A 25,334-nucleotide genomic window follows, 5' to 3' on the forward strand; every position below is an offset into this window, starting at 1 on the left:
CAGGTCTGCTAGCAGTGAGATAAAGAGTGAACCAATCATATCCCTATACAACTTTTGATAGTGATGACCAGTTTCAAACATCTAATTTATGTGCAGTTGCAATGGTTGTGTCTGTTTTCTTTAAGATTCCTCCATTTTAAACTTTTTTGATTAGCTCTTTTGTATAAACTTTGCTGATGGGATATGGTTCCATTTGGACTTTGTTTAATTTGTAAGCCTAAGAAGAAATTAAGCTCACCCATCATGCTCATTTCAAACTCACTTCCCATTAATTTTGCAAAGTCCTTACTTAGCTTGTCAGTGGTGGCTCCAAAGATTATGTCATCAACATAAATTTGCACAACAAGGAGATCCTTACCTTTTTCCCTTAAGAATAAGGTACTATCTATTTTACCTCTCTTGTAACCATGCTCTAGTAAGAATTTTGACAGTCGTTCATACCATGCTCTTGGGGCCTGCTTGAGTCCATAGAGAGCCTTGTCCAGCTTGTACACATGCTCAGGACATTCCTTACTCTCAAACCCTGGTGGTTGTTTCACAAACACTTCTTCTTTTAGGTAGTCATTTAGGAAGGCACTTTTGACATCCATCTGATGAAGAGTAAATTCCATATGTGCTGCAAAGGCTATGAGAAGTCTGATTGCCTCTAGTCTTGCAACTGGAGCAAAAGTCTCATCATAGTCTATGCCTTCCTCTTGGCTGTAACCTTGGACTACCAACCTTGCCTTGGTCCTTGTAACTGTTCCGTCTTCATCAAGTTTGTTCCTGAAGACCCATTTTGTACCAATGACTGATCTGTCCTTGGGTCTTGGTACTAGGTGCCAGACTTGACTCCTTTCAAACTGGTTAAGCTCATCCTGCATTGCATTCACCCAATCTGCATCCTGCAAAGCCTCAACAACATTTTTAGGTTCAATGATAGATAGAAAAGCATCAAAAGCACACAGATTCTTTAATTGTGATCTGGCTTTAACTCCAGATATTGGATCAGTGAGAATGTTCTCAATGGGATGAGAACTTTGATACTTGTGAGGTTTCACAACCAACTGGCTTCTGCTAGATGTTTCTGCCATTTGCTGAGGAACAGGATCATGAACAGGTTCCTTCAAGGAGTTTATTTCAATTCCTCTTTGATTTCGTCCCCCTGTCAGGTTCCCCTGTATGGAAGAACCTATTCCATCACCCGTTCCTTCTGTTGGTGCCACTTTGACTTGAGCTGATGCTTCAGTCAAGTCTTTTACCAATCCAATGGCTTCATCTTCATGTTCCTGTCTCTCAGAAAGAATGCTAGTTTCATCAAATACTACATGCACACTTTCTTCTACACACAAAGTTCTTTTGTTAAACACTTTATATGCTTTGCTATATGAAGAATATCCCAAGAATACTCCCTCATCACTTCTAGGATCAAACTTTCCTAGGGAGTCTTTTCCATTATTGTGCACATAGCACTTGCAACCAAATGCCCTAAGATGGGATATGTTTGGTTTTCTCCCTTTAAGTAACTCATAGGGAGTCTTCTCTACTAGAGGTCTGGTCATGCATCTATTTATTATGTAACATGCAGTGTTTACAGCCTCTGCCCAGAAGCTGTGAGGCAATTTACTAGAAAGTAGCATGGTTCTAGCCATATCCTCAAGAGTTCTATTCTTTCTTTCAACTACTCCATTTTGCTGAGGGGTCCTAGGGGAAGAGAAATTATGATCTATACCATTTTCATCATAGAACTCAGCAAACTTGGAATTTTCAAATTCAGTTTCATGATCAGACCTAATGGAGGCAAGTTGATTTCCTAATTGTTTCTGAGTTTTTCTAACATATGCAGAAAACATGTCAAATGCTTCATCTTTGGAGGTTAGAAATAGAACCCAGGTAAATCTAGAATAATCATCAACTAGCACCATTACATATTTGTTTCCACCTCTGCTCATGGTTCTCATCGGACCACATAGATCCATATGGACCAGTTCCAACGACTTGGTTGTGCTTACCATTTTCTTTCTTTTGAAGAATGACCTTACCTGCTTCCCCCTTGCACATGCCTCACAAACTTTGTCTTCCTTGAATTTGATATTAGGTAACCCTATCACCAAGTCTTTGGAGACTAATTTGTTAAGCTGATTTAGACTTGCATGACCAAGTCTTTTGTGCCATAGGAGGGGATCATTAACCAACACACTTAAACAAGTGAGTTCATTTTCTGAAAGAGTGGACAAATCTACACTGTAAATATTGTTAAATCTTTTTCCCTGCAAAATAATCTTGTCAGTGGTAAGGTTAATCACAAGCATTTGGTGGAGGTAAAAGCCACAAGGTTACCTCTGTCACACAATTGTGACACACTTATTAGGCTATATTTCAGGCCATCTATCAGGTAGACATTCTCTATGGAATGAGAATCTGTTTTGCCTACCTTTCCAACCCCAATGATCTCACCTTTCTTTCCATTACCAAAGGAGACATTACCTCCTTTTAAGTCCTCAAGTGAAAGGAACTGGTCCTTGTCCCCAGTCATATATTTTGAGCAGCCACTATCCATATACCATATTTGGCTCCTCCCTTTCACTTGGACCTGCAAAAGGAAATCAGGGGTTAGTCTTAGGAACCTAAACTAGTTTGGGTCCCTTTCTATAAGCAAAAGGGTGAATCAAATTCCTTCTTGCCCATCCAGGCAGCTTACTTTTTTCTTGAACAAAAGCTTTGTTCTTTTGACTGGCTTTTTCTTTTGCATTACATTCATATTTGTAATGGCCAGTCTTACCACAGTGTGTGCAGATTTTATTTTCAGGGAGTGTGAGGTACTTGCTTTTATGATCCCATTTTGGAGCTTGAGTCCCATAGCCAAGTCCTCTTTTGTTGCTACTGTGATGCTCTTACAGCAGGAGAGTGCATCAGAAGCCTTGTTCCACTTGCAAGTTTTGTCTAGTTCATGTTCCCCTTTCCTAGATCTTCCTTTAAGACTTTGATGAATTCATCTTTCTTATACAATTCATCTTTCATTTTTCCCAAATTTTCTTCTAGAGTGAGATATGTGTGATCAGCTTTCATCTTTCCTGTTATTAATTTCAGTTTTAAGTTTTCAGACCTAAGTTCTAGGACACTGTTGTCAAGTTCAAGAACCTGGTTCTTCAACTCAGCATTTTTGATATCACTCTCATTTGCCCTAGACTCTAGACTTTTGCATTTTGCTTTTAGGATCACACATTCCCTAGACAGAACTTCCTTCTCATTATTAATTATCTCAGACTCTCAATGAAGTCTAGTAATAGCTCAGCCAACCTTTCTTTAGACAAGAATTTAATCTTGTCTTTGAGATGAAGAACACTTACCTCTTGTTCATCATCTGATTCTCCGATGGCCATCAGTGCTTGCTCTTCTTCGGCTTCACCTTCTGAGTCTTCATCTGAGGTTCCTCCCCAAGCAGCAACCATAGCCTTGGTGGAACCTTTGTTTCTTTTAGGTTGAACCTGTTCCTTCTTCCTGTTCCTTCGTTCAACTCTTTCTTTCTTCCACTCAATTTCCCATTGAGGGCAGTTTTTGATCATATGATCAGTCTTACCACACTTGTAGCAACCCTCATTGGTCTGTTTCTCAGGAGCTCTTGTTTTGTTGAAGGTTGTACCTCTTGAAGAACCCTTTCCTCTCATCAGGTACTTTTTGAAATCCCTACTGATCATAGCCATCTCATCATCTTCCAGATCTGAACCTTCAGCAATTCTGAGAGCTAAGCTTCTCTCCTTCTTGGGTGTATCCATCTTCATGGTTTGCCTTCTCATCTCATAAGCAGTCAGATTTCCAATCAGTTCATCCTGTCTGAGAGTAGCAATATTCTTGTATTCCTGAATATCAGTGATTTTGCTTTCCCATGTGACTGGCAGAACCCTTGTCAGAATTTTCTCAACTTTGTCTTCTTCAAGAATAACCCTTCCAAGAGACTTAAGTTCATTTGTCAGTGTAGTGAACCTAGTATACATCTCCTGGATAGTTTCTCCTTCCTTCATAGTAAAATTCTCATATTGAGAATACAACAGTGTTCCTATTGATCTTTTCACTTGAGGTGTTCCTTCATGGGCCACTTGCAAAGTGTCCCATATCTCCTTAGCAGTAGTACAGCTTTGGATCCTACTGTACTCATCTGGACCTAGTCCACACACAAGCCATTTCTTGGCCTTAGCATTTTTCTCCCACTTCCTCGGGTCTTCAGCAGTGCAGTCAGCCCTTGTCTTTGGCACATTAACTCCTTCAGCATTCTTCTTTGTGGTTGCTAGGGGACCCACAGTGACTAAGTCCCAAAGTTCATAGTCTTCCCCTATGATGTGATCTCTCATCCTGTTCTTCCACCAAGAATAGTACTGACCATTGAAAAGTGGAGGCCTAGTAGTGGATTGCCCTTCCCAGTTCCCAGGTGGTGCACTCATGTTGATCTTCTCCTAAGGTGTTAGCTTCTTCAAGGATAACCAGCTCTGATACCAATTGATGTTCTAAACGTCAATACCACACAAGAGGGGGGGGGGGTTATTTGTGTGGTACCCAATTTTCGTACAAGAAGAACCTGGTTCTTCTAGGTGTACATACTACTATTGTTTGCGGAATTAAGAGTGCATAAAATAAAGAACACAGAGATTTTTACATGGAAAACACCTGGCTCAAAAGGTGAAGAAATCACGACCTACTACTCAGTAGGATTTTCCCAAACTTCCACTAAAATCACTGAGTACAAACAACATTTACAAAACTCTTGTAAACCTAAGGATTAAACTCTAATCCCAGTGTGGCACACAGCCTCAAGTGTTGCGACACCTTCAAGTTAGCCTATAACTTGAATACTCAAAGTACCTATTACAATTGCTTCTACAAAAGCTGGAAAGGTACAACTTTAAACCACCTACTACAATTGAACTAGAATAAGAATAAACACAATGGAATTGGTTCTTCTATCTTGTCCAAGTAGCTTCAGGAATGCATACTTGAATCTCACATAAATTGCTTGAAAAATTGCCTCGCTCTTTTGCTTTCAATTTAGTTTAACTTCTGCGTTTGTGCAATGCTCGTAAAAGAGAACAATCACTGTTATTTAAAGAGTTATTAATCAGAGTTTGATTGAGACTCAATTGCTGATCTTCCATCGAAGTTGAGTCCTTGAACAATACAAACTCCAACCCTATCCTTGATCCGGATTGTGTTCTCTTCACATAAGGAGACTTCCTCTCCTTATCCAATATGCAACTTTTCGATCAATTCAGGAGATATTGCTGCTTTATCCTTGAGACTTATCTCCTTCACGTGCATCTCACATGTATAGGTTGATAAACATTGTGTCTCACATGATGGACCTGTTCCATGACTGAGTGCATTTGTTATTCTTCAAAACTTCACCTGAACTTGGGCCAACAGTCTGTCAGCATCTGCACGCAGCTCCTTCACGGACTCCTTGGAGGCCCGTGTCTTCCTTAGCTTTTCGTGCTCCCTAGCAAGCTCCTTGAGAGCCTTGCTATGTGAATCAACTACCTCAGCAAGCTTCTTCTGGTTGTCGAGGATTTTCTTCTGATTGTCTAACATCTCTTTAAGAGCATCCTCTATGGACTGTGGAACCTGTGGAGCTGGAGGAGTCGACTGAGCCTCAATGGTGGTGGTCAAAATGGACAACTTGGATGAGGCCGTCTGCATCCAGTTGTTGATACTCAATAGTGCCTGGCTCAGTCTGTGGGCAGTAATAGGATGGGCCCGGGAAGATGGAATCTCCGGGCCTGCTGAGGTGGATGGGCCAGCAGGAATGGCTGTAGAAGTGGATGAACCAGGAGGGACATCTGTGGAAGTGGAGGTAGGCTCAGCAGGAGCCACTACCACGACTGGCTCTTCAAACTGGCCAATTGTAGTAGTAGCTATACCCTTAAAACTCTTGCTCTTGGGTTGTCATCCCCCTGCATGCTATACCAGGAAAAAGAAGCCTTCGCTTTGACTTTGACATCGAAGGGCTTCTTGTCCACTTTCAAGTCCCGGAAGTACATAGTGAGGGTGCTGGGGAAGGGATTGTTCCGGTCATGCTCCGCACCCACGATGGAGATAATCCTCGACATCACATTCCCCACATTGATGGGGTACCCTGCCATGATAGAAGCCACCAGCACAGCCCGGGGAAGGGGAAGGGTCTGGTCATGTGTCGTGGGGTCCAACCTGCTACACACAAAGGTCTCCCATCACCGTGCTTCAAAATTCAAAGTCCGTCTCAATATCTTGACTCCAGCAGTCAACCAGTCAGGGTGGTACCTGGGATTGCTAGGTACTGTGCTAGCCAGGGACGAACCTCTTCGCCCATCTCCAACTTCGCCATGTACAAAGTTTCATCCTCCTCATTGAAGCCAAGGTATTCATTGAGGTACTTCCCTTCAAATAACACTTTCATATTCCGCATCTTGGTCACTTTGGAGCCCTTTTTGATGTGGGCTACATTGCAATAAAACTCCTTGACCATGTGTTCATTGGCATCCACACATTCTTCTAGAAAATGTACCCAGCCCACTCTAGTCCTAAGTTGTCTTTGCACATTGGTGTTGTGGGGTAAACGATCTCTATCAATGAAGCTCCTCTCAGGTATCAATTTTCTCACCGGCCACCACTCCCTAAATTTGTGGTACGCTACCTCACTCAGGAACCTATCTCGCCAAACATCTGATTTTCTAGTTCTAGCAATACCTCCCACCTGAGGCTCACCTCCTTCTACCACTTCCTCATCTCTCCCAACTTCCTCCTCCGCACCTACTGCACCCACTCCAGATAATGAAGCTGTAGGAGAGGTGGAGTATTCCCCACTACCTGCTGCTGAGCCCTCAGACGACTCAGAAATCACATGCGTTGGTGCGTGAGTAGTGGCTGATGGTGGAGGAGTGTCTCGTAGCCTGAATCTCTCCGACCAGTCTTCGACATATTCTGGCACGGAGTCCGAAGAAATATCCCTTGATGGTTCATACTCACTCCCCGAGGAATGGGAGGCAGCTCTATCAGCAGCTTTTATTAGTTTTCTGGTCCTTTTTATGTTTTCCTGAGCTTGGGGAGTGAGTTTTATCATCTTCTTTTTCCCTCCCCGGGAGGATTCTCCTCTGCCTGGTTGTTTACCCCTTTGTCTCACCATTCTCTGCAATCATTGTTCAAACAGCTTGTTAGTATCACTGTAATCAGTTAAGAATAAAGTAGCAGAAGCAGAACAAGAATTGTTGCAGACATGTTGCAGACCGCACAAAATCAACTGTGGCCGCACTGGAGACTCCGTAGACCGCACAAAACCTACCGCGGTCCGCACAGGTGTGGGGTTCCAAAAACATAGCCTCTGAATCTTAGCAGTGCAGACCGCACAAAAGCAACTGCGGCCGCACTGGGGCACCGCGGACCGCACAGAATTGACCGCGGTCCGCGCAGGGTGCCCAGATTTGGCACTAAACTAGGGTTTCCAATTTTTTGCTTTTAAGTCCAATTTTTCACCTAGTAGGTGTTGCTAAGTGATTACCCAGTTCATTAAGCTAACTAATTCCATATGACTCAAAATTTAAACGAACCTAACTTAGCAATTAAGAAAGTACGAGAGGAGGAAGAAATAGAAGCTAAGAAAAACAAAAGTTAAATGAAATTGACAAAATTAAACAAGTAAAAGGAAGATTAAGGTACCAGATTGTGAGATGAATTAAAGCAAATAAGTTCCAGCAATTAATTATGAGCAAGCAAAGGGTGATGAACATTGTTTTCTTAGGTCTGAGAGGCAGAAGTGCGAAACGAGTAAAAGGAGGCCCCCCAAGGTCTATTTATAGAGGAAACCTTGGGGCCCATTCTCACCTACCAGTGCGGACCGCACAAAATGGACCGCGGTCCGCACTGCCCTGTTCTTGTTCAAGTTTGAGAAGGCAGCCCTCTGCGGTCCGCACAAAATAGATCGCGGCCACAGAGGCCCACCGCGGACCTCGCAAAATGGACTGCGGCCGCGGTGGCAAACTTCAGAGAACTCACTTCTTAACCCTCTGCCAGTGCGGTCCGCACAAAATGGCAGTGCGGCCGCACTGCAAACTTCAGAGACCTGTGTATTTTTTCAATTATGTCCTGCACTGCATCAACTCAACCCTGTAACATCTCACAACCAGTTAGCCCAAAAATCATCCCAAGAAGCGCCTGATTTAACGTCGCGGCACGACGCATGTTACCATCCAATCATTTGAAATGAACAACAGCCACCACATGGCTATCATCAAACTTCCCAAGATAATGCTTGACACGGTGCCCATTCACTCTAAAGACTTCACCATTTTTGTTTTTCAAAACAAGAGCACCAAAAGGGGTCACCAACACAACTTCAAATGGTCCACTCCACTTTGATTTCAGCTTTCCCGGGAACAACCTTAGTCGAGAATTAAATAAGAGCACCAAATCTCCTACCTTGAACTCTTTACCCCGAGTGTATTTGTCATGAAGATATTTCATTTTATCCTTATACAGGGATGAACTGCAGTAGGCATGAAACCTAAATTCATCAAGCTCATTTAGTTGCTCCACCCGAAGATTAGCAGTTATATCGCAATCGAGATTCAACTTCTTCAAGGCCCACATGGCCTTATGCTCCAACTCCACTGGTAAATGACATGCTTTCCCAAACACCAACCGGTACGGCGACATACCAATTGGGGTCTTGTACGCGGTCCGGTAAGCCCATAGAGCATTATCTAACTTTTTAGACCAATCGGTCCTATTGGCATTGACAGCTTTGGACAAAATGCTTTTGATCTCCCTGTTAGACACTTCAACTTGGCCACTTGCTTGAGGATGATAAGGCGTAGACACTTTGTGGTTGACACCATACTTGGAAAGCAAGGCATCAAAAGCTCTATTACAAAAATGCGATCCTCCATCACTAATAATTGCCCGAGGCGTGCCAAACCTTGTGAAAATGCTCTTATTTAAAAATGCCACCACACTCCTAGCTTCATTGTTGGGCAAGGCGTCGGCTTCAACCCATTTTGACACATAATCAACCGCTACAAGAATGTAAGTGTTTCCACACAAGCTTAAAAAAGTGCCCATAAAATCGACACCCCATACATCAAAGATATCAACTTCAAGAATTATGTTTAGAGGCATCTCATCTTTCTTGGAAATCCCGCCCGCTCGTTGACATTGATCACACTTTTTTACTAGATCACTTGCATCTTTGAACAAAGTTAGCCAATAAAAACCACAACTCAGAACTTTCGAAGCCGTCCTCGCCCCTCCATGATGGCCACCATAGGGGGAGAAATGACAAGCCTCTAGAATGCTAAATTGCTCCTCCTCAGGTACACACCTCCGAATAACTCCGTCGGTGCAAATGTTGAACAACTATGGCTCGTCCCAATAGAAGTCCAAACTATCCCATTTGAGCTTCTTCCTTTGGTTAGAAGAGAGCTCACACGGGATGATGCCAGTCAAAAGGAAATTAGCAATGTCCGCAAACCATGGCATATCACACATCGACACAGAAAGTAGTTGCTCATCGGGAAATGTATCATTGATATCTAGGCCATCACACGGCCTTCCTTCCTCCTCCAAGCGGGACAAATGATCCGCCAATTGGTATTCACTACCTTTCCTGTCCACTATCTCTGAATCAAACTCTTGAAGTAATAAGACCCGTCACATCAGTCTAGCTTTGGAGTCTTTCTTTGTCATCAAATATCTAAGAACTGCATGATCGGTGTGTACAATGACTTTGGCTCCCATAAGATATGGCCGAAATTTTTCCATGGCGAACACAATAGCCAATAATTCCTTCTCAGTCACCGTGTAGTTCCTTTGAGCCTCATTCGTAGTCTTGCTCGCATAGTACACTGGATGAAACATTTTGTTCACTCTTTGACCCAAAACTGCCCCAACCGCTACATCACTCACGCCGCACATGAGCTCGAAAGGCAAGCTCCAATTGGGTGCGGTAATGATCGGGGTAGTGGTCAACTTAAGCTTGAGAAGCTCAAATGCTTCCATACATCTCTCATCGAACACAAACTTGGTATCCTTTTCTAGCAACTTGCAATGAGGATTCACTACCTTCGAAAAGACCTTGATAAATCGCCGATAGAACCCCGCATGCCCAAAAAAACTCCTTACCCCTTTGACAGAAGTGGGGGGAGGAAGCCTTGAAATCACCTCTATCTTGGCTTTGTCGACTTCAATCCCATGCTTTGAAATTTTATGGCCCAACACTATGCCCTCTTCAACCATGAAGTGGCATTTTTCCCAATTTAGCACAAGGTTAGTGTCTTCACACCGGGCCAAAACTCTATCCAAATTTCCCAAACACTCTTCAAAGGAATCACCAACCACACTAAAATCATCCATAAAGACCTCAAAAATGTCTTCCACCATATCGGTGAAAATAGCCATCATGCATCGTCGGAATGTCGCCGGAGCATTGCACAACCCGAACGGCATCCGAGAGAAAGCAAAGGTGCCATATGGACAAGTAAAGGTGGTCTTCTCTTGGTCCTCCGGAGCGATTAAGATTTGATTATACCCCGAATATCCATCCAAAAAGCAATAAAAGGCACGCCCCGCAAGGCGATCAAGCATTTGGTCAAGGAATGGCAAAGGGAAATGATCCTTGTGGGTCACCTTGTTTAGCTTCCGGTAGTCCATGCATACCCTCCATCCGGTAACGGTCCGAGTTAGAATAAGTTCATTATTGTCATTTGTCACCACAATCATCCCACCCTTCTTCGGTACACATTGCACCGGAGAAGTCCAAGAGCTATCGGGAATAGGGTACAGAACCCCGGCATCCAACCATTTTATCACTTCTTTCTTCACCACCTCTTGCATTGCCTCGTTCAATCTTCTTTGATGCTCCAAGGAGGGTTTTGCATCATCCTCCAAAATGATTTTGTGCGTGCAGAATGCGGGGCTTATTCCCCGAATGTCAGCTAGAGTCCATCCAATTGCCTTTTTCCGCTTTTTGAGCACTGCCAACGTGGCATATACCTGCATGTTAGTAAAACAAGAGGAAAGAATAACTGGTAAAGTTGAAATAGAGCCCAAGAATTCATACCTGAGGTGTGGTGGTAATGGCTTCAACTCCAACACCGGGGGTTCCTCGATTGAAGGCTTTGTTGGAGGAGTCTTTCTATTTTCAAGATCCAAAGAAAGTTTCCTAGGCTCATAAGAATAAGAGCCTATTCCATGTAAAGCATTCACGCACTCCACTCGGCCCGCATCATCATTGACATCCAAATTCAACAATACGGCCTCCAAAGGGTCCTCAACATTGATCATTACACTGGTATCATCAATTATCACAGCCGTGACTAAATCCACAAATGAACACACTTCGGTACAATTGAGCTGCTTCATTGACTTGCACACATGAAATACTACCTTTTTATCACCTACCCTGAAAGTGAGTTCCCCTGCTTCCACATCAACTAGAGCCTTCCCCGTAGCAAGGAAAGGTCTCCCTAATATGATCGGGACCTCATAATCTACCTCACAATCCAATATCACAAAATCAGCTGGCAAGATGAATTTGTCCACCCGGACAAGCACATCATCAACAATACCCAATGGTCGCTCCATAGATCGGTCTGCCATTTGCAATCGCATGGAAGTTGGCCTCGGAGGCCCAATACCCAATGTCTTGAAAAATGAGAAGGGCATTAAGTTGATGCTTCCCCCGAGATCACATAAAGCTTTGGCAAGTCTGCACTACCAATAGTGCAGGGGATAGTGAAAGCACCAGGATCCTCTAATTTCGGGGCCATTGAATGTACTATAGCACTAACTTGGTGAGTCATCTTGATAGTTTCACAGTCCATTGATCTTTTCTTTGTAACCAAATCCTTCATGAATTTAGCATAACCAGGCATTTGCTCCAAAGCCTCCACCAAAGGCACGTTGATGGATAAGCTCTTCATCATGTCAATGAACTTTTTGAATTGATTCTCACTTTTCTGCTTGGATAGCCTCTGAGGATAGTGGGGAGATGGCCTAGGCAGAGGTGCCTTGGCTTTTGGCACAACCGGCTCCGGCATGTCAATTACGTGCTCCCTAGACGGGTTCACGGCCTCTTTAGTTTCCACCTCGGTTTCATTAATGTCAATCCTCATTTTGTTGTTCACATTGTCATCAACCACATCTTCAACTACCAAAGGACCTGCATCTTCTTGCAACTCAACATCATCTTTAACAACTTGCTTTTGTTTCGAGGCATTCATATCATCGCCTCTCCCACTTCTTGTTGTAACCGCCATAACATGGTTGTTCCCACCCTTTGGGTTCACTACCGTATCACTTCGTAGATCACCCTTCGGGCGAGTATTCAATGATTGAGAGATTTGGCCTATTTGCACCTCCAAGTTTCTGATAGAGGTATTCTTGGAAGCCAACTGTGCATCCCAATCCGCATCTTCTTCATCATTTGTTCGAACATCATTTCAATTCTACCCATATCATTGTTGGAAGAACTAGCACCTTGAGAAGGGAAAGGGGGTGGATTGTTCGGTTGTTGGTACATTGGGGGCCTTTGAAAGCCTTGCCCTCGGTTTCCTTGGTTCCCATTGTTCCATCCGCCTTGATTGTTATTGTTGCCCCAATTGTTGTTATAACCATTCCAATTCCCTTGGTTGCCTAGATGGTTGTTCTGATTGCCCCAATTGTTGTTTTGGTTGTTGTTCCCCCAATTACCACTGTTTTGTTGTTGATTGCCCCAATTGCCCTGGGGTCACCACTGTTGTTGGTTTGAAGAGTTGCCCCGTTGGCCTTGATAGTTATTCACATATTGAACCTCTTCACTTTGTTCATCATAGCCATCATTTTGAAACCCATCACAATCATCTTCAAATTGCTCAGCATTCCCTTGGTTTTGTTGTCTTCTTTGCCTTCTCTTGTTGACAAGCATATTAACACCTTCCATGGCATTCACTTGGCGAGGATTTTGGACTTGTTGCAACTGTGCTTTAGCCAATTGGTTCATAGTAGTTGTCAACTCTGCTATAGCTTGCCCATGGTCATGTAATTCCTTATGCAAATGAATAACCGTAGGTCACCTTGGGGAACATTGGCCCTACTTTGCCATGCGGAGGATGTATCCGCCATCTCATCAAGAACGGCACAAGCTTCATCATAAGTCAATTTCATAAAATTACCCCCAGCAAGTTGATTTGCTATGCATTGATTTGTAGTGTTGATGCCTCGGTAGAAAGTTTGTTGCAACATATTCTCCGTCATGTCATTATTGGGGCATTCCTTTACCATCGTTCTATACCGCTCCCAAATCTCATGCAAAGGTTCCGTGGGCTCTTGCTTGAAGGCCAATATCTCATCTCAAAGTGCCGCCATGTGCCCGGGTGAGAAAAATTTAGTAATAAATTTGTCCGCCAACTCATCCCAAGTTGTGATGGAATGGTTGGGGAGTCTCTCTAGCCAATCCAATGCTTTCCCCCGAAGTGAGAAGGGAAAAAGCCTCAACCTAAGAGCACCTCGGACACATTCATCTTCTTGCTACCCCAACATGTATCCACGAACCCCTTGAGATGTTTGTATGCATTTTAATCTGCAGCGCCCGTGAAATACCCACGCTGCTCAAGTAAAGTCAACATCACATTGGTTATCTAAAAATTGCCCGCCCGGATTCTGGGTGGGACAATAGCACTTGCATAGCCTTGGTTCGGTAGCACCCGAGGAACCGCTCTTGGAGGTGGCGGAGGAGGGTCTGGAACATTTTCATTAGCATTGGCCTGGCGGCCTCGTCGTGGTCCGGGAGGTACAAGAGGCACCTTGTCTTCTCCAATGTCATCTACCTCCTCCCCCTCAAGCACGTTTCCAAGAGGGTCATTAGCATTTAAAGCCATTTGGTACCTGTAGTATTGACACACACAAATTAGTAACAAGAAGGAAAGAAGAACAATACACAAACCTAACTATGTAGATAGCCAAAACCGTTAGCTCCCCGGCAACGGCGCCAAAAAGTGATCTCTTCCAACTCCGCACTACTAATAAGTAGCAAGAGAGGGTCGCAATAGCTTTTACCCGATTTTGGGTCGGGATCGATTCCTCAGAGAGGTAGAATTGGAGTTGAGTATCTATTTAGGTTGGAATTGCGTATTTGTTCCAAATATCACTTCTATTCATTTTTGTTTTTTCTTTATATTCTACTCTTATCAAACTACAAATTGTAATTGCAACTAAATTAAACTAAGAGTAAATTGCTACAAGTTGTATCTAATGGTTTAAAAGGCACTAGGGTAGTGACTTTCACCTAGGTGGCCAATTGACGGGTACTTGCATCCAAGGCACGATTGACATGATTGGAGAATATGTTATAACCGTTGCTCGATACTACCCACTCTACACCTCTCGGTAGAAAGAGTGATTTTGCCCAATTGGCTTTCTCAAGACCAATTGGATATGCATATTTGTCCAAGCAACTAGGGTTCAAGTTGGGTATTACTCTCTCGAGGTTTAACCCTTTAATTGGGACTATCAAATCTCTTGAGTCCATCCCAATTCCTTGTTGAGTTAATTTTGGAGACTTAGGCTCTCTTTCTCAAGAAGAGCCCAAGTCCACTTAGCACAAACTAGTATTTGCAACCACTAATTCATAAATTAAACCATAAAATTGACCCAAATAACAAACACCCATAGTCAATCTAACCTTAAATCACAATACCCATCAATTACCCACACTAGGGTTGAGCCACAACCCTAGCTAATGGGTCTAGCTACTCATGCTTGAAGAGAAAATCAGAGAAATAGACGAAGAAAAAGACATATTAATTAATTAATTACTAAAGTAGATACAAAGATTCAATGATTAAAACTACGTAAAAGTGCCCAAAATGGCTAAGAAAAGTCTTCTCACGAGCGCAGCTTACATAATACAATGTCTGATGCCCTAAAAATGGAAAAAGAATCTATTAATACTAAGCTGAAAAATCTGGACAAAAATGCCCCTGCGGGGTTAGTGCGGACCGCGGTCCGCACTGGGCTTTGGCCTTCAAAATTAATTTCTCTGAACTTGGGCTCCGCGGACCGCACCGAATGGACCGCGGCCGCGGAGGCTTCTAGCGCGGTCCGCACAAAGTTAACAGCGGACCGCGGACCGCAGAGAATGGACTGCAGCCGCGGTGCCTTCAGTGCGGACCGCACAAAATGGTGTGCGGCCGCACTGCCTTGAAGCCTGGAAATCAGCTCTCTGAATCTCCCAGTGCAGACCGCACAAAGTGGTGTGCGGTCGCACTGGGCCTGTTCTGCATGAGATTGCCTTGTTTTTGGTACTTGTGCAAGTTTCACTCCTTTTCAGCCAATCTTTTACATTTTGTCACTTTGTTGATCAAGCCTGCAATCAAGCACAACTTGTGAGCCTTTTAGGACTATATTGTATGAATATTTGATCAAAGCATAAGCAAGAAGGAGTATAAAATGCGTCAAAATCCCTAGTTATCATTCATTCCCCCCTGATGATCCCGATGCCAGCAAGTCAACGGTCGAGGAGCTGGAGAAAATCATATTGATCAAACACTTGCCCGATTGGAAGGTATACCTGGGCACGGGATTGACTCTCGAGCTCAGGAAAAAACTCGTTAAATTGCTTATAGCTAATGTGGATTGTTTTTTTGGTCCCATTTAGATATGGGAGGGATCCCACTAGAAGTAACCACTCATAAGCTAAGCTTGGACCCGAAGTTCCACCCGGTTAAGCAGAAAAGCAGGCCTCAGTCCGAAGTCAAGCATGCGACGAGGTATCCAAACTCCTTAAGATTGGTTACATTCAGGAAGTTAAGTACCCGAATTGGTTGGCTAACGTAGTAGTAGTGCCTAAAAAAGGAAATAAGTTAAGAATTGTGTAGATTACAAAGACTTGAACAAGGCGTGCTCCAAGGATTCTTTTCCTCTGCCTAACATTGATCGCATGATCGATGTAACGGCCGGGCATGAGATACACAATTTTCTTGATGCCTATTCCGGGTACAACCAAATCCGGATGGACCCGAGAGATCAAGAAAAAACTTCCTTTCTCATTAAATTCTGCACCTATCGTTATAACATAATGTCGTTTGGACTAAGAACTGCTGGCACCACTTATCAGTGCCTAGTAACCCGGATGTTCGAAGAACAAATAGGAAAATCAATAGAGGTTTACATTGACGACATGTTAGTTAAGTCCCTGCGAGTAGAGGACCACTTGAAACATTTGCAGGAAACCTTCAACATGCTGAAGAAATACGATATGCAGCTGAATATGGAGAAATGCGCGTTCAGGGTCGGATCCGAAAAGTTCCTTCGATTCATGGTGTCCAACCGGGGAATCGAGATCAATTTTGATAAAGTCAAAGGTATAGAAAATATCACCATGGTGGATAGTGTCAAGGCCGTTCAATGGCTAACCGGCACATAGCTGCCCCATGCTGATTCATATCGAGATCCTCCGATAAAAGCCATCGATTCTTCCCGTTCTTGATGAAAAAGAATAACTTTTCATGGACCAGAATGCCAGCAGGCTTTGGAAGAACTCAAAAAGTACCTTTCGAGTCCACCATTGTTCCATACTCCGAAGACAAACGAGTAGTTGTACCTGTACTTAGGGTAATCGAGATAGAGGTAAGCGGAGTATTAGTTTGGGAAGAGGAAGGTAAGCAATTTCCTATCTATTATGTTAGTAGAACTCTAGGCAAGGCCAAAATGAGGTACCCTCACCTAGAAAAATTGGCACTAGCTTTTCTAAGCGCCTCCAGAAAGTTGAAGCCATAATTTCGATGCAATCCCAGATGCGTTGTAACTTCTTACCCGCTAAGGAATATAATGAACGAACCTTAGCTCTTGGGCCGATTGGGAAAGTGGTCGTAGAAAATAGCCGGTACGATATCAAATATCGCCCCCAGACCGCCATCAAATCTCAAATTTTGGCGGACTTCGTGGCCGACTTCATGCCAGACTTAATACCCGAAGTCAAAAAGGAATTGTTGATAACCTTGGAGACATCCTGGGGAATCTAGACACTCTTTACGGACATTGCCTCGAATGCAAAGAGGTCCGGACTCGGCATCATACTGAAGCCACCTATGGGTAACGTAGTTGGGCAGTCCATTAAAACTGTAAAAGTTGACTATCAATAAGGCCGAGTATGAGGACATGATTGCAATTCTCGAACTGGCTAAAATCTTGGGGGACAAAGCGGTCGAAGCTAAGTGAGACTCCCTCCTTGTGGTAAATCAATTAAATGGGACATTCGAAGTAAAAGAAGAACAAATGCGGAGGTACTTGGACAAATTATAGGTAACGCTACATCGATTCATGGAATGGACCCTACAGCACATACCTCGTGATCAAAATCGTGAAGCCGATGCTTTGGCTAACATGAGGTCATCGGTTCATGGCGATGAATTCAGTTCGTTAACGGTTGCTCAGTTCATGAAAGTAGTAGCGGAGCAATGCCATGCTGAAATAAACTCAAAAAAGGTCGACTTAAGATTGGAGAAATACGTATATACATTGCTTTAAAACTGGGAAGCTGCCCTCGGGTCCTAAAGAATCGGGGGCTCTGCGCATGAAGGAGGCCAGGTTTAGCTTTTCAGAAGACACTTTGTACAGAAGAACATTCGACGGCCCACTCGTTGTATGCTTGGGACCGGGAGACACCAAATACGTCTTGAGAGAAGTTCATGAAGGCATCTACGGAAATCATTCAGGGGCAGAATCTTTAGCTCGGAAAATAATCAGGGCCGGCTATTACTGGACCGACATGGAAAAAGATGGAAGGGACTTTGTACGAAGATATAACGGCTGTTAGAGACATGCACCCATGATCCACCAGCCCGGAGAGCTACTACACTTTGTCTTGTCACCTTGGCCATTCATGAAATGGGGAATGGACATTGTCGGTCTCCTGCCGTGGGCACCCGATAAGGCTCAATTTATACTATTTATGACTGACTATTTTTCTAAATCGGTCGAAGCTGAGGTGTTCGAGATCGTGTGTGTTAACGGGATACTGGCCGAGATCGTGTGTGATAACAACAAGCAGTTCATCGGCAGCAAGGTAAGCAAATTTTTTGAGGACCGTAAAATCAAAAGGATCTTCTCATCACCCTATCACCCTAGTGGGAACGGATAGGCGGAGACTACAAATAAGACCATACTCAAAAACCTTAAGAAAAGGTTGACCAATGCCAAAGGAAAATGGAAGGAAATTTTGCCTGAAGTCTTGTGGGCATACCGTTTGACCTCAAAATCTAGTATCGGGGCCACTTCGTTTTCGTTGGTCTACGGTGTCAAAGCTTTAATAACGGTAGAGGTGGGAGAATTGAGTCTCAGGTTGCGATATGCGACCGAAGAATCAAACGGTGAGGCCATGAAAACAAGCCTAGAACTATTGGAAGAGAGGCGCGAGGTCGTCCAAGTCCGGTTGGCCGCCTAGAAACAGGGGATAGAAAGATATTAAAACCGAAGAACCAACCTCCGACACTTCAATATCGGGGACTTGGTGTTAATAAAGGTAACACCGAACACCCGGAACCCAAACGAAGGAAAGCTGGGACCGAATTAGGAAGGTTTGTATCGAGTCATCATGATTACCGGTAAAGGTTCGTACAAACTCGAAGCAGGGAACGTTGCATAGCTACCGAACAGCTGGAACGTGACCCACTTAAAACAATATTACTGCTAAGGTACGACCTCATTCACTTTATATATGCATACATACATACATACATACATACATACATACATATATATATATATATATATATATATATATATTACGAATTGTACTAATTCTTGCAGGCAACAACCAAAGGAGAATGTAGTCGTAAGGTCTGAAAGCACGCATTAGACTCTTTTTTCCTTGAACCGATTTTGTCCCAAATATGTTTTCCGGCAAGGTTTTTAACGAGGAAATAGTGGATCATGCTAACTTAAAATCGAAGACCAGTTTTGAATCGGAGTCGATTGTCGTATCAATAGTATTTGAACCCTCTCAAACATCAACCTCGAATATTGGGGGCCATCACCCTCGGGTCAAGATTTTTAGCAAGGGAAGAAACTTCGTGCTTGAACAGCCTCGACTTGGTTGTTAGGATTTATTGTAATGGCAAAACAGTCAAATGAACCGTGCCCGCGTAGACCACCTCAGTCGTTACACGAGCTTTTACACGCTTACAATCTTGTATGTTACGCACATAAATGAAAGATATTTTCTAGCTTGATAAAACACATTTTTGCTCATTAAAAGCATCGAGCCTAAGGTCATTCCTACCCTCGGGATTATCGAGCCCAAGGGCCACCCTTATCTAAGCCCAAAGGGCTACCCCACTTGGGGACTGTCGCCCGAGACAAGTTCGGGCGACTTGGGTTATCAATACCCAGAAGCACAAAGCCTATTAGGTAGTGCCTAAACTTAAAAGGCTTCGGCCATCTCAAAAACGATTCAGAGACATCCGAAGCCTGTAATCAAAACACAAGGCGTTCAACGGAATTCTAAACCTGTTCAAAGGTTACCCTCAGCAAAGATATAGATTAACAACATTTAAAGAAACATCTTGGGGAAATTTCCCTTCACTCCGAGCTTCAGCAAGTTCGAGCAAAAATTGCATCGAGGACAGGTCTAGTTCGGACCTCCGAAAAATGACTTATTACTATGTTTGATTCTGTGCTAAGGCATTAGAAATATTCGCAATCATAAAAAGATGCTAAGATAATAGACTTGCACATTGCCAAAAGGAAAATATTTTATATTCCGGAATATCTTTAAAAAGGCCCAACAAAAGTGGCCTCAATAGAATATATGTACAGGCTACTAAAAACAAAAACAAAATAATCCTAACACCGAAACCCGAATCGTCACCAGAACCGTCGGGGCCTTCGGGTTCTTTAGAGCCCTCAGAGCCTTCTTCACCATCGGGTTCTGCTAGCTTCTTGGCCTCGACCTCAAGTCTTTTTGCCTCCTCGATCTCGACAGACAGGTAGAAACCGCGAGCATGGATCTCTTTGAGGGTCTCCCATTCGGGATAGCCGCCTCACGTACTCAATAATAGTCTTCAGGCGAGCCTCGACTGCTTTGACATCGGCCCTATATTAGGACTTTATAGCATCACATTTGTTACCGAGGGCGTCCCGCTCTTCTAGAGTCGAGCCCAATTGTGATCGGAGTTCATCATTCAACTAGGACCGCTTATCGGCTTTTTCTTTGCTACCCATAGTTGAACCTCTACCGATGCCAATTGTGCCTGGGCGATTTCCTTCATCGAAGCCAGTCGGTCCATCTTGCTCTTCCAACCATCGGTCATCGCTTGGACCTCATTCATTTCAGCTTTGAGTTGGTCGATCCGAACAATCTTTCGATGATCCTGCGAGGTTTGGTCATTAGTCGCCATGGATAAGTCTTTATTGTTAACTTCGAAAACCTTTACCTTTTCAACAAGATTGGCATATTCCTGCCTCGAGGTCGAAGCCTCATTTTGAGCCCCATCCAGCTCGGCCTGAAGGTCCTTGATGGCCCCTTCGTGCTGCTCGCCGAGAAGCTTGTACATATCTCTTTTCTGGGCAAGCTCCTTGACCTCAAGCTTGAGCTGGTTAACCTCATCTCGGTAACAAAGAAAGCTTTGATGATTAAGTACCGAGGCCTGCAAAAGGGCGAAAAAACATGAGAAATATCAAAAACTAAGTCAAAATTCGAAAGAGCATAATGATGCCTTACCCGATACAGCGCCCGCTGTGCCTCATTGAACAGGCATGGCACGTTAACCTCATTCATTTTCACCTAGTCTTCTTTGGTCACCAGGCATCGGAGGTAGCTCTCAACTTCCACGGGAGCAGAAAGAACCCAGGCATCCTCCGGGATAGTGATGATTATTGACCTCTTGTGGCCGGGATCCACACTTGGGGCGGGGAGCTGATTGATTAATTTTGTGCTCGAGTTCAACCTGCTGACTTCTGAAGAGGGGTCTCACCCAGCCTCGAAAAGTCTTCCAAAACAGACGAGTCCACACCGTCGAAAAAGGAACGAAGAGGATCGTCTGCGCCATGAGCCCCTTTGTTAGACCTCTCCTTTCTTGCTCGGGCCTCCTCGAGCATGTACTCGGTATGGGAAGGCGACCCTAAAATCTCTATTACACCGGGCGCCTCCTTCGGAGCGGAGCCGGCATCCCCGGAAGTCTCACCCCTGGTCTCCTTATCAACCTCCCGAGTTTGAGGGATATCGGCCTCATGAATCTCCTCCTCGATAGCTGCCTGCTCCTCGGGAGGGGTCGGCCCATGGGCCACGAAAAAATCATCTTCCTCAGGCTCATCCCTGAGAAGAAGAAGCGAGTCCGAGTCGGGTGCTCGGGAGCTAGAACTTTCCTTTGGCTTACGAGCCAACCTTTTCTTTTGCTTCTTTTTCTTTAAGCTCGGGAAGCCCGAATCCTTCCTTTTCTTCTTCTTCTTTTCCCCCGCTGCAGCCCCGAGCTACCCCAAAGCGAAGGGGTCAACAAAAAAGGACACATCCTCGTCCCCTTCTAGAGGAACAGTGAGGAAAAAAGAGTAAGTATGATGCGAATGGGAGAGCCCGATGTTACCTATTCGGGGAAGGGCCTTACCATGAGAACGGTCCTCTCGTTGGCCCCTCGAGAGTTTGCGTCATGTGCGCTTGGAATAAGGCAGTTGTAAACAAATGCCCTCAATCCACTCCCTGAACCGAGGGATAGCATTTGGGACTCGAGCGACGGCTGCACCACCACAAGTACCAGTGAGAAAAAAGGAGATGATCGTATAATTGGCATTCAAAGGGAAACTATACTTACGAGATGCATTTCACTTCTCGCAGAATGGCATGAACTTCAGGAGAATTAAGTCTTCGATCTTCTCCCGAACGAAGCGTCCCTGCCAGCCCCGGTTCCAGTCCTCATCAATACTTGAGAATAGGGCTTTGTTGGCCCGGCGTGTGAGCTTTATTAGTCCCCTTCGGAAGATTCGGGGACGGTATAGGCGGAGTGGGTGATCGATGGTGAACTGACGGGATTCAGTCTTGCTGACAAAGTAATGAAAGAGGATCACAATCCTACACAACAACGGATGGATCTGACCAAGGCATACTTCGTACCTCTTGCAGAAGTTCAAGATAACCGGGACCACCAGGCCCAATGTGAAAGGATAAGTGTAAACACTTAGATACCCCTCCACATGGGTAGGGATGGCGTCCTCAAGACCAGGGAATACTACGTCTTTACCCTCTTAGTTGCAGTCCTCCCGGACCACGGGAAGGACATCTTTGGTAATGGAGCATATATACCTTGATACTCCTTCACCCTGGCCCTGCACCGATGATGGCTTTTCGACCTTAAAGTTATCTGCAACTGAGCAGCCCCCCGAGATAAACATGTTTAAGGTAGGCTCGGGGTTCGGTTTGTTGGTAGTCGTGCTAGGAGCAGACGTCTTGAGGACGACTATATCGGGAGTAATCGCTTCGATTTCAGCGGACGGTTGGTAGAAGAAGCAATTTGTTGAGGAACAAATTTTGATGTCTTTGCCATTGCTATCTGAAAAAGCTTGAAAGGTCTAAGAAAAGGTTTTGAAAAATGAAGAGTCAATCTTGTTGATTTGGGTAAAGACTAGGTAAAAGCCTAGAAATTATTGAGAAATCGTGAAGAAAGGAGGTAAAGATATGAAAGTATGAAGAAGGTTAGTAACACCTTGGAGAATCGAAGGTAGAAGCTTGGTCAAATGGTGAAAAATGAACAAAGAAAGGAAACTTTACAGAGGTTTTCTGACGCTTCGCATTCAGAGGTGACCTGCCGATGGCTGACACGTATTCGAAGTCAGAACGACGCGACTGACGGGACGTTTTGGCTCCTTTGTCATTTCTGTTACGGCGTATTAAAGAAAGAATTGAAAAGCATTTGTCGTTTCTCATCGTTTCGGTAAACCTCCTCTCTAAGAAACGAGGGGACTATTTGTATACGGGTAAAATCGAGCCCATTGAACATCTCGGTTTCCCGATAAGAGAAACGGAGCAAGAGCATGATCGTAAGAAATCAAAATTTGGGCAAGGAGCCTTTCATATCGGGGTTCGAGCAAGACACGTGCCCTCGGAGACATTCGAACCACATACTCCAGGTCCGGTTCGAGCCTCGAGACTTTGAAGAACATTATCGAATGGCTGCACACGACTAACAAAGGGTCGTGATATTCGTGCCCAGCCGGATATCACGTCATGGATCTCGGCCCGTATCGGCGGAAAATTAGTGTTTAGTGAAATGGGGGATTCTTACCTTTCTTAGAATTGTACTTAGGGTGAAATTCCCCTACTATATAAAAGGTAAAACTCATTATTCATAGGATACATTGTAACACGCCTATCAAGGCAATATGGTCTTTTTCTCTCTGTTATTCAAAGTTCTTACTTTTGTTCATCAGTTCTTCATTAGTGTGAACTCGGGATCGAAGGCAGGCACTTCGTTAAGCCGTTATTGAGTCCGAAATCACTCTCATTATTGGTTTGCTAGTTTATTACATCTTTTTATTTGTTTAATCTAACGACATTAATCATTTGTATTGAATTGATCCACATATCCTTAAAACCACGTATATATTCAATTGTTATCCTTTTTGAGGGTAAACAATTAACTCAATATTTTAAAGTAAAAATTTGGATATTCAAGAATTGTATAAAAACTACTACTCCCTCCGTTTCAAATTAGATGAGGTACTTTCCTTTTTAGTATGTTCTCAAATAAATGACACATTTATGAATTTGGAAATAATTTAACTTTAAACTATTCATTTTACCCATTTTACCCTTAATAAGAAGCATTTATAACCACACAAATGTCATGGTCTCACAAAGGTTTTACGCCTTAAACTTTGAAGACCAAAAATTTTAAAAGTCTTCTTTTTATTCCTTAAACTTCCTGCCGAGTCAAACTAGCTCGTCTAAATTGAAACGGATGGAGTATAAGTTACACCTCTTCCCATATTAATATAATAAAAAAATACATTTTAAAAATGTTGATCAAGTTTACATAGTTTGAATCTCAAAAATAGAACAGATTCATATAAATTGGGACAGAAGGAGTAGCAGACATGTTGTAGCACTTTCAAAACTATGAACATTCAGGAGTTCGGTACAATGGGAGGGAGATTCATCGGGTTGTGATGACTTGTATATATACCAAGAAACTTCTTTTACAGTACTGTAATTGAACAAGATCTCTTGTTATATGGAAAAATTATTCTTGAGAACAAATCGTGCTAATTTTATCGAAAAGAAAAAAAAAATCAAGAAAGCCACAGGGGTTAATAATGAAGTACAATGACATGATACTCAACAATAGCGACAGTAAAGTTAGCAAAATAGGTCTTGGCAGTGGCAATGTCCCGAGCTAGCCTGAAAACTCCAGAACCACCAACTATTGGCATCTCCCTGTATTCATTTGATATAGCGTTTCTACCGAGCAAACTCAGAGTGCTACAATTGTAAGGTCCATCTGTGAACACAAAATTGAAGTTCATAAGCAGCCCAAATTCATTTATTGCTGCTGAACCATATATTCCTTGAGCTGAACCCACTCTTTTGGAACTCAGCTCTGGTCCTACGGTCAATGGATCATCTATCATTCTGAGTATGCCAAACAAGAACGGTGACTTAGACGTGATGTTGGTGGCTTGAGCAATTACTGAAGATTTTTCGTTCTTTCCACCAGTAGCTAAGTCGTGAAAGTAGAAATGAAGCTTGGTCGTCTTCTGCTTTGCATTAGAAAGCTTTTTAAACCATCGTCCAACTGCTTTTGGGCTTTTGTCAAGAGCATGAACTACAGGCATGGCCGTCAACATTAGTAGCACTGACAATATTATCAGCTGAATAATGATTGTTGGTTTCCCCATGTCTCTCTTGTTTTCTTGTAGAAATTTGGAAGTGTAACAAGAGATGTACAGAAACTGTGATGCGGTTCCAATCTTTTACACCCCTACATATATACAAATAAGAAGCGAGAGAGCATCCAAAGTCAAATGTGGCTCCGGTTATATATGTATATATATATAAATCCTTTTATTTTGAATATTTTTTTTGTTCAAATAACAATTAAGGTAAAGCAGGGTCAGGAACGACGAATCTCTTTATGATAAACAGATCCGTTTATACAAGTTCGTTATTATGGGTAGTTCCTACAAAGGATCGGACTAATGACGTATACAATAGGGCTCATGAACGCACACCTTTGGCCAATTTGATTCGCTGGAGAGATAAACCAGTGGCGCTTTCCATTGTACAAGCACGATTTGTTGGATTAGCTCACTTTTCTGTAGGTTTTATATATATATATATATATATATATATATATATATATATATATAAAAAA

General features: G+C 43.4%; 1 protein-coding gene across 1 annotated transcript; it reads right to left on the reverse strand.

Moving 5' to 3' along the window:
- Window positions 1–24,170: 24,170 nt before the first annotated feature.
- LOC109221430 (dirigent protein 23-like) lies at window positions 24,171–24,961 on the reverse strand. Its single transcript, XM_019385919.1, has one exon. The coding sequence runs from the start codon at window positions 24,856–24,858 to the stop codon at window positions 24,271–24,273; it is 588 nt and encodes a 195-aa protein (XP_019241464.1). The 5' UTR covers window positions 24,859–24,961; the 3' UTR covers window positions 24,171–24,270.
- Between the last annotated feature and the right edge of the window lie 373 nt (window positions 24,962–25,334).

The sequence above is a fragment of the Nicotiana attenuata genome, unplaced genomic scaffold, assembly GCF_001879085.1.
Source record: "Nicotiana attenuata strain UT unplaced genomic scaffold, NIATTr2, whole genome shotgun sequence".
Taxonomy (NCBI): Eukaryota; Viridiplantae; Streptophyta; class Magnoliopsida; order Solanales; family Solanaceae; genus Nicotiana; species Nicotiana attenuata.